Genomic DNA, 12027 nt, shown 5'->3' on the forward strand with positions numbered 1-12027 from the left:
AGGGACAAAATCTGTCCTTTTTTATTGTAGTTAATTTTTATAGTGAACAACAGTTTAACTGAAAGTGATAAATAGACATGAGTCAACTTGTCATTAACAAAAGAGGGAGATTTTGCTGCTGCTTGCTGGTTACATAATGATGTTCATTCATCACACAGTCACTCATTATGTGATTCTGTGTAGCAGCAAAACAAAGAGCAGGCTACAGTTCCACCTCATTACCAATTTCATGAAACATTTCCTTGTGCCTCCGTCATCAGTTTTTCTGGATGGTAATGAAAACTAGCCACTGTTGCAGCAGATGTTGTCTATTTATGAAACTGTAAAATACAGTTTGGAGTAGTCTGCAGTTACAGGATTTATCGGGCCTTGGCATAGATCTTAAAGGGGTACGGTGTACGTGTGGCTCCAGTGATTCCCTCTGTCCTCAGCTCAACTCCTTCCAGAGTGGACAAACGAAACTTCTGAAACAAATTGACGAAGAACAAGAACAGCTCCATTCTCGCCAGGCCTTCTCCCAGACAAGCCCGCTTTCCTGGGAAAGACAAGCGCAACTCTGATCATCTACCCACAGTTTGCAGCCAGCATCACTTTGTTCCTGCACCACTTTAAGGTTCAGCGTGTAGGATTTAGCAGCATCTAGTGGTGGGCTTTCAAATTGCAACAATCTAAGGACTCCTACAGTGGCCCTCAGGTTTGGTTTGATCATTCTGTGCTTCCATGCAAATATGGTTCAACTGTTCTTTTATTAAACTTGAAGGACATTTATTGATTAAAGTTTCAAACCTGCAGAGAAAGGTAAAAACGCTTCCCTCCTCACAAACTTTCCCTCAGCATCCAGGAAATGTCCGGGGTTGAAGGTGTCTGGAGTTTCCCACTCAGTCTTGTCAAACAGCACAGAGGTCAGGTTGGGCATCACAGAGGTTCCCTGCACAAAACATGAACCTGAACAATCAACTGTTGTAATTTGTATAGATTTAATATGTCTACATCACAAGGTCTCTCCTGAAAGGATTGTCATAGGCAGACCTTTAACTTATATGGGTATAGTGTATGTGTTTGTGACCTCAAGGAATCTTCAGTTATTGTCCATGTTTGATGTTATTATCTTGTCAGTTGAGTGTCTTCAGTAAATACTGGTCAACACACACTCTAAATAGCTTCTGTATAAAGTCAACAAAAACTGAAAATGGGAAACTGGAGAACTAACCCTTTTCTTCTGGGAGTTACATTTCCATCTGGTGTCAGGAGATTTATCACAGTAACATTAGGAGGCTCTCGCACATGAACATATTTCACAAACTACACATTACATTTTGTGTATAGTAGAATGTACTTAAGCATTTAAAATCTTTTTTTCCTGTATACTTCTACATACATTACTACATTTACATCTAAGAGTAAATATGAGCTTAAAGAATCGTAGAAGATTAAAATATGATTAAAAAGATTTTTAAAAGTTAGTCCTAAACAGTATAAATTATCCAATATTTCAAGACAATGGAATTTTGAGAGTTGAGGGAAATTTGAATTTGTGGAGTAGAAGTCAATTTTCTCATATTTGCTCTCTCCTGCATCATCCTGCAGGAGACTTGTGACTCTTTGTAGGGGCCAAAACTACTGGACTTAATACCACAATTTAAACTAGTTCCAACTCTAGCAGCTACAACAGTAAAATGGTATTTACATGCTGATATTGTAATCTTTCACTCACAGGGACATTCTGAGTACTTTTACTTTCATGCTGTAAGTGTAATTTGCTGATACTTTTGTTTAGTAGGAGTTTAAATGCAGGACTTTTACTTTTTTTGGGGGACTTTGTAGTTACTGTGTGTTACAAGTAGATGTACCTTTGGTATGAAGTAACCACCCAGTGTTGTGTCCTTGGCAGCTACTCTGAGTCCATTCAGAGGAACAATGTTTCCTATCCTCTGGATCTCATGGATGACAGCGTCAGTGTAGGGCATGTTGGGTCTGTCGGCCATAGTGGGCTGACGGCTCTGTCCGATCACTCCGTCTATCTCTGCCTGGACTTTTTCTACAAGGTGAAAGAAAAGAGTTTTAATCTATTAGCTCTTTGAGCTGCCACTATAGGGATCATGAAATGAGCTCCCACCTTGGATATGAGGGTTCTTGATGAGGTAGATCAGGCCCCACTGCAGGGTCTTTGAGGTGGTTTCGCTGCCGGCCATGAACAGATCCAGACAACACAGAGCCAGGTTTCCTTCCTCAAAGCCCTGTTCACTGCGTCTGTTGTGCTGTCAGCCAGATTGGAGACAGAAAACACATACACTTAGTTCATAAAAACTGCTCTGTCCCTGTTCATGTACGTAACGATAGAGGTTAAGTCAAGAATGTGAGCACAGTACTTTCTCTTCTATGAGGAAGGTGTCAATGTAATCTCGAGGGTCGCTGGGGTTCAGATCTAACTTGTGCCTTTCTATCTCTCTCCTGATAGATGCCTCCAGAGATTTGGAGTTGCTGAAGATGCCGTTGTGAGGCCCGGGCAGGTGTTTCATCAGAGCAGGGCACGCATCGTACAGCTGTTTAGAGAAGAAACAAGGGACACGTTCAGTCATCTTGTTTTTTATCCACTGGCAGGTAAAGATCTCACTCGAGCTTTGAATATTTTCTGTTGAATACTTTCAAGTGACAAATCTGCGAGTGTCTGTGTTGCTGTGGCGTCTTACTAGAGCCCATATGGAGCCTTCCAAGTAGGCAATCTCAGCCAGATTCTTCAGCATGCTCTGAAAGTCGTGATCACTGTAGTCAAACCGTCTCCCAAACACTATCTGAGAGATGATGTTGGCTACAGCGCTGTTTAAGAGCGGCACAGGGTCGAACAGCTTACCTGAACAGAAGAAATGTCTTCAGTCTATGTATTTACAGTGGTGGGATGTAATTAAGAACATGTACTTCATTATTGTACTTCTATTTTTCTGCTTTCTATGTATCTGTACTTTACTTAAGTAGATTCATTTTACTTGTACTTTTCACTTTTCACAACATATATCAGCAAATACCTGTACCTCCTAATCCCCTAGACACCCTTTTACAATGCATTGCATTACATGTTTATATTGTTTTCTTTAATGTTTTAGTTATCAATAATGAGATTGGAATTGATCCGCTGATCCAATCAGAGCGGGCAGGTAACATTTGACCCCACCTCCTTCAATGAGAGCAGCAGCGATGCCACAACCTAGACTAGGCCTTAATAATGAAGTAGACTGTAGGAAAAAAGCTACACTCTGCAAGTACTTTTATACTTTATAATTTGTGCCTGTCCTGTTGTTTTTGCTAACCTTCCTCCTTCTCCATCTCCTCCTGCAGATGTTGGCTCTCTCCACAGATGCTCCGCTCTGTGGAGCTCTTGGCCAGACCAAAGGTACGTAGCATGGCCATGGCGAAGTGTCGCTGTCTCCTCCACACCTTCCCGTTACTGAAGAAAAGACCTGCTGAGACACAGAGAAAAGAGGTTGTGAGAGTGCAAATGCAAGTCCCCTAGTAAGAGCTCAGCAGGAGATACTCCAGAGGTTTCATCACGACATTTATCGGAGCTCATGTCTGAAAACAGCTATAGTGTTGCTTTAATACTGCCATACTTCATGTACATAATCCAGGTTTACCTGAGTTGCCTGAATAAATTCTGTTCACCATTGGGCTGTAGGGTCGATCCACAAAGTTGTCCGCCTGTGTCACCAAAGCTTCCTTCACCATCTTCCACCCAGACAGAAACACTGTTTTGTGTCTTCCCAGACGAATGCAGAACACATTCCCATAAACATCAGCGAGCTGTGGATGCAGAGGCAGAGAATAAGAGGCCTGTTGTCCAGCATGTGACTCTGGTAACATGCATTTCTCAGCACAATATATTGTTAAACACTGTGACTCAATATCAGTTTTTTGGGGGCATTGATTTTATAAGTAAGCTTAATATCTTGTTGCAACAAAATATTTTGTGTTACTTTTTAGTAACTCCCCTATACTTGTGTGACTGAAAATTGAAATAGAGAAATTCAGATATACAGAATTTGTAAATGAGACATTAATTCCTCCTTTAGGACATGCTCAAGTTGCTCAAGTCAGAATCACCAAAAAAAACCACTGCATTAAATGTCTTGATGCTCTGCTCTTACCTTGGTGAGGTAAATGTGAGGCTGCTTGGCTTCGATGCTGAAGACGTTTCCTAGAAAAGGGAGAGCTGGTGGTCCCGGGGGGAAGTTAGGAGAATCCTTTTTGTTCAGAAAGTACAGGAGCAGCAGAGCAGTGATAGAGAGGAGCAGCAGTCCCCTCAGATCGAGCCACAGAAAGAGATGATACCCCCTCATCATGGAGCAGAGCAGGAACACTGGCGAGCAAATGCTAAAAAATGCTATCCGCCTCCTTTCTGCGCCCGTGTTAATCAATTGGGCTGTTCACACCGGCAGCGAAGCGCCACGCAGCGCCGCCCAGCGTCAAATCTCGCGCGCAGCCGCCTGGCTGTTCATACCGGACGCGCATTTCTCCGCCCCGGTTAGCCCGTGATTCTGCTTTCTCCGCTGGTTGTTGTATGCTCCGTTCAATGTAGGGGTTCCCCTCTCTTTCCGTCTCTGTCTGTCTGCTTGTGTGCTTGTAGTGGATGGGCAGATGAGGAAATTCCATCATGTGGGGGAAAAATTCGGGGAAATTGAAACTCCAGGAGAACAGCAGGAAAATAAAAAGTATGGGATGCATATTTTATCATTTATATCATGTCATTTATATCTTTGAAATTCGATTTCCAGTGTGTTTTCTGGCGCGATACGCTGGCGGCGAGCGAAAAAAATAGACCAGACGCCGAAACCATCGCTGCGGAGCGCGAGCCGCCCTCAAACTCTCTTGACATCATTGTCGGTGTCTTCTACGTATGTGAAACTGCTTTTTCATGGGGAGATTTTTTTTCAGTGGCATAAACCAATAAATTATCAAATAATTTATTTTTCATTTAATTAAATTCATTTTTATTACCTTGTCAGTCTATTATTAATTGATGATTTTTTTAAATTAAACAAAAGCAAACATATTTTAAACTGAAACTATCAACAAATCACTACAAATTTACAAATCACTAACTCCATCACACAGAATTAAATGTACAGGCAGAGAGACTAAGCAGGTCTTAAGAACATGATCATACAACAGTGAAAGCATCAGAATGAGCTGTCTCTCCTGTGATTTGCTTGCGTCTTGTCCTGTTACGCGTTGATTCAGTGGAAAACGGTTCAGTGAGATGTCGCCTAATTCAGCGAGACTTGGCATGAACCTTGAAGGGGTGCGGCACTCGAGTAACTCCAGTAACTCCTTCTGTACTCAGCTCTACTCCGTCAGGAACCGTGAAAGAGAACTTCTGCAGTAAACCTACCAAAAACAGAAACAGCTCCATCTTGGCCAGGCCCTCTCCAAGACACATACGTTTACCTGAAGAGTGACACACACACACACACACACACACACACACACACACACACACACACACACACACACACACACACACACACACACACACACACACACACACACACACACACACACACACACACACACACAGGTGTAAGAGCACAAGATGTATATTCTGGGTCATGTTTAAAATGGAGGTTAATCTGCATGGTGTACCTGCAGAGAAAGGCAGGTGAGCTTCTTTCCTCACAAACTTTCCCTCAGCATCCAGGAAGTGTCCGGGGTTGAAAGTGTCCGGAGTTTCCCACTCATCCTTGTCAAACAGCACCGAGGTCAGCATGGGCATTATGGACGTACCCTAAAAAACACGATTCATAGGTTAACACCAAGCAATGCTGCAACAACAACACTCACTTATTTCATTTCTCTTTCTTATATAAAGATGTAATGTTCTGACTTTAAATGACAATGTACCTTAGGTATGAAGTAACCACCCACTGTTGTGTCCTTGGCAGCTACTTTGAGTCCATTCAGAGGAACAATGTTTCCCATCCTCTGGATCTCATGGATGACAGCGTCAGTGTAGGGCATGTTGGGTCTGTCGGCCATAGTGGGCTGACGGCTCTGTCCGATCACTCCGTCTATCTCTACCTGGACCTTTTCTAAAAATTCATCAAATGAATGGTTTTAGCTTATGGCAAGGGGGAAACATTAAAAACTGTATGCTCGGTCGGCCATCAAACATCTTGATCCTGTCTTCATGTCTGTTAGATTGCCACTGACACACATATATATTAGCTACTCCTAATCCATTTGTTTTTTTATTGCCCCTGCTTCATGAAGAGTTCTTCTACGGAGAAAATCATTTATCTGAACTATTTAAGAGCTCTCATCAATAATCCCCTTGGGTTTTGATTTAGTTTTTGAAAAATAAAATAAGTCACATTAATAGTTCCTATCATTCAACACCGCTTTAGCTATCTATATATATATAGTGTTTAATATAGAGTATAGTATATTAACATAGTGTAAAGATGAACGATCTGATTATTGCAGATTGTAGCCAAGTTAAGCCAACATTATATTCGTTGTTGTTGTTAGCATTTCCATAGTAACAGCGAGCTCCACCAATCAGCAAGGTTGCTATTATACTTCAGGATTGTGGGTCGTGTAGTGCTTCTCCTTGACATTGCAAATAAAACGTGTTTTTATTATAACGCAGTTGATATATGAACTTGTGTCTTCTACAGGAGCATATAACATCGTTTCACAAGCTTGTAGCTTGTTGTAAGTCTACCTTGGATGGTTACAATATTGTCTGGTAATCAAAATATATATATAGTAGCAACATTATCAGGTTAATCTTTTAGTCCATCACCCTCACATTTGCATTAATTAGCAAATGTTAGCATGTTAACAACCTAAACAAAGAAGTTGTATCATTACTCCTGCATATCATGATCATGTTAGCATTGTGTGTATCAGTGTGTCCGTATGCTGATGTTTGTATTAATAAGTATTAGCAAGTTACTAAGTATGGATAGATGCAAACTTCAGTTTCCTTCCTATTTCACAGCTTTCTATGCATCTTTGCATGTGACCTACCTTGGATCTCAGGGTTATTGATGAGATAAACCAAAGCCCACTGCAATGTGTTGGCAGTTGTCTCTGTTCCGGCCATGAACATATCCAGAGAGCACATAATCAGATTAGGGTCAGTGAAGCCCAGGTCGGTGTCTTTGTGCTGTTCAGAGAGTGGATATAGCGGTGAATGATTAGCAGTTTGAGAGAGAGGGCTAAAACTCTACGTAAAACACATCTGGCCACGTACATTTTCCATTTCAATGAGGAAAGTGTCAATGTAGTCCCGGGGATTGCTGTGGTCCAGGTCCTTCTTGTGCCTCTGTAACTCCTGGTTCATGAAGTCTTGGAGGTCAATATAGTGGCTGAATAATTTGTTGTGAGGACCTGGCAAGTAGTTCATCACGTTGGGGAACGATTCATACAGCTACATGTAAGAAAACAGCAGAGGGAACAAAGTTAACATTTCCTTTCACCTTTGAAATTTTGACCAGAGACGTAGGCCTCCTGGTTACGGAGAATTGACCCCCTCAATTCCACCAGAGAGCGTCCTCTCTGGCAATGATTTAACTTAATGTGTGTTATTGACTTACCAAAGCCCAAACGGAGCCCTCCAGCCTTATAACCTCAGACAGATTTGTCAGCATGGTCTGGAAGTTGTGGTCGCTGTACTCATAGCGTTTTCCCATCACCATCTGGCAAATGATGTTGGATACAGCGTTGTTGAAGAGGCCTGCTGTGCTGAAAGGTTCCCCTGGAAGAGAGGAGTCCATGTTAGGACAACTCCTCATGTGGGATTATGAGTTTATTGTATGCTGCATTTTAACCACCTTTCTCCTTCTCCATCTCCTCCTGCAGGTACCGGATCTCCTCACAGATGCTCTGCTCCATGAGACTTTTGCCCAGACCCAAGGTGCGTAAGGTGGACAAAGCAAAACGCCGCTGTTTCTTCCATGTTTCACCATTACTCATGAACAGACCAACTACACACAAGCATGCAGAGGAATAAAAGAGTGATCAACTTGCGGGAAGTCACTTCTGTTCTGCACTGGACAAAAGAAAGAGAGGGATGTTTCCACCTGAGCCGCCTTTGCATATCCTGTCAAACATCGGACTGTGTGGTCGATCCACAAAGTTCTCAGCTTGTGTCAGTATGGATTCCTTCAACATCTTATACCCAGTCACAAACACCATCTTTTCCCCCCCGAGGCGGACACTGAACACGTTCCCGTAGACATTAGCCAGCTGCCGACATGAGAGGGAAAGATTCAGGTGAGCCAAACATTTTTTCACTATTTAAATTAAATACAAAACCCACCAATGCACAATGACAACGTGTCAACAATTTTTACAAAAAAAGAACAAATTAACAGGTAAAAACTAAATTATAATTTTGTTTTAAATTGTACTTACTTGATTCTTGTTGTTCTGTGTGTGTACCGTCATGGATGAATGCACTTACTGTAAGTCGCTTTGGATAAAAGCATCAGCTAAATGAAATGCAATTTAATGTAAAGTACATTTCCTGAAGTGTGTGTGTGTACATTAAAGGTACATTTACAGTTGTTTGACCAAGTTATACATGTTGTTATAAAGCACATATGCCACTTTCCTGATAGAAACAATACGAATATTCAACTGAATATATATATGTCCTATTAATTCAATTAATAACAACCAAGTTTAAATGTGTAAGAATGGGTCTGTTTTAAAGATTACATGATATTTATTAATATTTGAACACTTAAATAACTTAAAAGCTGTGTAAGTTGAAACCTGTATACTGTACCTTGGTAAAATAATGGTGTGGATGTTTGCTGCCCATACTGAAGAAATTCCCCACAATGGGCAGACCAGGCGGTCCTGGAGGATAATTTGGTGGATTCCTGTGTTTGATGAAATCTGCGATTAAAATAAAAATAAACAGGAACAGAAACAACCCTTTAAGGTCGAAACTGAGCAAAAAATCATAAAGCCACATGGTTTCAAAAGCCAAAGCAGCACCGGGAGGAAGGTCTGTGTTTTCCAATACTTTCTCTTCTGACCAGTGTAACACCAGTGTCAACCCTTTGATTTTGGTCAGTAACACAAATAAAACAATCAGTACAAAGTCTGTACAAAGGTGCTGACATTGTACTTGTGTAACCATTGACAGATAACCCATGCCTTCCTTTCCATCAACAAACCAGACTTTGTCAGGGTAGATGTGAGGAAACTTAAAGCAGTAGTAGAAACCAAATTGTTTGTAACTGGTAAGAAACACTTTTATTTCCCTTCACTGGTTCCATTGTTGAAAATGTGATGAAAAGAGTTTGAACCATGTTTGATTTTTCCTCGTTAGGGCAAACGTCCTCTTACAGACTTTCTGAAATGAACAAACGTGTGACAGTGAAATGTCGCTGCACATCAGACAAATCCTCTTTTTCTGCTTCAGGTTTGTTCAGAGTCTAAAAAGTCTAAAACGTTTTCTGGATTCTCTGCAGCTGCTGCAGAAAGAATCGGAGTTTTCTTTCCTCGCTCCTGAAATAAATTCACTGCTTCATGAGCGTCCGTCGAACCTTCTGCCCCGAGCGCTTTGAGACGGACTCGTTACATCTCATTCTTAAACCTGAAACGTTTGCTCAACTTAAAGATGTTGTTCCGATGAATGCAATTACCCTTTAATGGTGAATGTGTATTTTTGTGTATAAACAATAATGAGAAATATATTTGGAATAAATTCAAGATAAATAGGTTTGTCAGTAGACAAATGTTTTTTCATTATATCCCAAATATTTCTTTTATGATAATATTCTTAATATGACTTTAATATTTCTTGTACCACAACTTATATTTGGTTTGATGTAGAATTTGTTAAAAGTTATGAGGGAACATTTCAGTGTAAATACATCATAATGCAATTATAAATATTTAGTACTCAACCGACATAAAATTGATATTTTTATACGTATATATGAATACGTATAAACAAATCGTATATATCTGTCTCAGTATTAAAGATAGTTACACCTTCACACTTTGTAATAAACAACAAATTATGTGACCATTAATGTTTTGTGTGTATTAGCAACAAACTCCTGTAATATTTATATCTTTCATTGTATTTTAAATGATAGAATATGTACACACATTTACAATATGATAGAAATAGTGATAAATATATAAATATATGAATCTATGATCAAATGAAGTTGAAAGGCTGTGACTGTCGCTCTGATGATATATGTGATGTATAACGATGCCGTGCAGCACAGCAGCTGAATCTATCTGTGAAGTATCGATGAGGTGTTTCCAGGATCAGACTGTGAAGTGCAGAGCTGCTGTTCATGTGCATGTGTGTTGTCAAACGTCAGATACGCCGGTGGTGAAGCCGCTGGTGAAGCCCGTGGTGAGCGTGTACCCGGCAGCATCCACAGACGGGAAGAGCTCCCTGCTGTGTGTGGCCTCGAACATGTTTCCTCCTCTGGTCCAGTTCTCCTGGACCAGACAGAGGGAGGATGGTCCTCTGGGGAACTGGTCCTCTTTTAAGGGAGAGCAGCTGGAGCTCAGAGAGGCAGGGTTAACTAGATTAGTTAGATTAGTTAGATTAGTTAGATTCCCGTAACTCAACAAAGTTAGTGCATAGTATACTATGCACTAACTTTGTTGAGTTTTCGTCACTGTGTGCAAAACATACGCAGTGTTTCAGTGTACTTATACATATATTGAATGTGTACAGTAGTGTACACAAACAAGCTGTCATGGCATGGTGTAGAAATAGCATGTCACTTTTTAGGACACGGTCTGAGTGTTTGGTTGACGAGCCAATCCACTGCAGCATAAAAGACCAAACTGGAAATTTGCAGTGGTTTCCCCTCACAGCTGACCTGTTCACATTAGAACCATTAAGAGCATAGAAACATTGCTGAAGACCCACTTCTTCTCTCTAGCTTTCAATTCAATCTGAGTTTGAGACCTTGATTTTATTTGTTCTCATACAATATTTTATTCTCAATTATTTATGATGTTTAATGTTTTATTGCTTTGTGTTTTTTTTATCCGTTTTTATATTTATTTTTATGTTCTTTTACATTCTAAGCTTGTTCAGCACTTTGGTCAAAGCCAAGTCTCATCCATATCAGATCAGAGAGTACACGAGCAGCAGAGCAGTGATAGAGACGAGCAGCAGTCCCCTCAGATCGAGTCACAGAAAGAGCATAAAAGGAGGACAAAACAGATCAAAGGATCCTGTCCTTTGGAGCTTGTTGATCTGTTTTGTCCTCCTTTTATGCTTTGATCTTTGTTTCTGCTTTGATCTCTTAAATATTTGCTTATGAAGGCTTGGGAAAGGAAGTAAATGCCATTTGATGCTGGTTGCTACCCTTAAATAGACCGAAGAAAGAAGAAGAAAGAAATATTCAACGTATATTTGTACGGTGAACATATAGAATTACAACTATAATGTCTGTACACAAAGGCAAACAAGAAGGACAAGGACCTATTATCTATTGTCACCCGAATCAAGCCGACAACCAGGGACCAGTCTATTATCACCCGGATCAAGGCGACAACCAAGGACCAGTCTATAATTACCAGGACCAAGCCTACAACCAGGGACCAGTCTATCATCCCCTGGATCAAGCCGACAACCAGGGACCAGTCTATTATCCCCTGGATGAAGGCGACAACCTGGGACCGGTCTATTATCACCCGAATCAAGGCGACAACCAGGGACCAGTCTATCATCCCCTGGATCAGGCGACAACCTGGGACCAGGCTATAATTACCAGGATCAAGCCGACAACCAAGGACCAGTCTATTATCACCCGGATGAAGGCGACAACCAAGGACCGGTCTATTATCACCCGAATCAAGCCGACAACCAGGGACCAGTCTATTATCACCCGGATCAAGGCGACAACCAGGGACCAGTCTATCATCCCCTGGATCAGGCGACAACCTGGGACCAGGCTATAATTACCAGGATCAAGCCGACAACCATGTACCAATCTATTATCACCCGGATGAAGTTTGACAACCTGGTACCAG

The 12027-nt window shown here is 41.1% G+C and overlaps 1 protein-coding gene across 1 annotated transcript; it reads right to left on the reverse strand.

Moving 5' to 3' along the window:
- Positions 1–359: 359 nt before the first annotated feature.
- LOC117760541 lies at positions 360–9181 on the reverse strand. The gene is made up of 18 exons (XM_034583646.1): positions 8789–9181; positions 8079–8244; positions 7830–7982; positions 7593–7753; positions 7250–7426; positions 7024–7162; positions 5893–6080; positions 5635–5776; positions 5274–5439; positions 4140–4416; positions 3630–3795; positions 3306–3458; positions 2691–2851; positions 2370–2543; positions 2117–2258; positions 1851–2038; positions 787–928; positions 360–535 (listed from the first exon to the last, which is right to left on the reverse strand). The coding sequence occupies exons 1-18, from the start codon at positions 9161–9163 to the stop codon at positions 360–362; spliced, it is 3246 nt and encodes a 1081-aa protein (XP_034439537.1). The 5' UTR covers positions 9164–9181.
- Positions 9182–12027: the final 2846 nt, after the last annotated feature.

The sequence above is a fragment of the Hippoglossus hippoglossus genome, chromosome 4 (genome assembly GCF_009819705.1).
Source record: "Hippoglossus hippoglossus isolate fHipHip1 chromosome 4, fHipHip1.pri, whole genome shotgun sequence".
NCBI classification, from domain to species: Eukaryota; Metazoa; Chordata; class Actinopteri; order Pleuronectiformes; family Pleuronectidae; genus Hippoglossus; species Hippoglossus hippoglossus.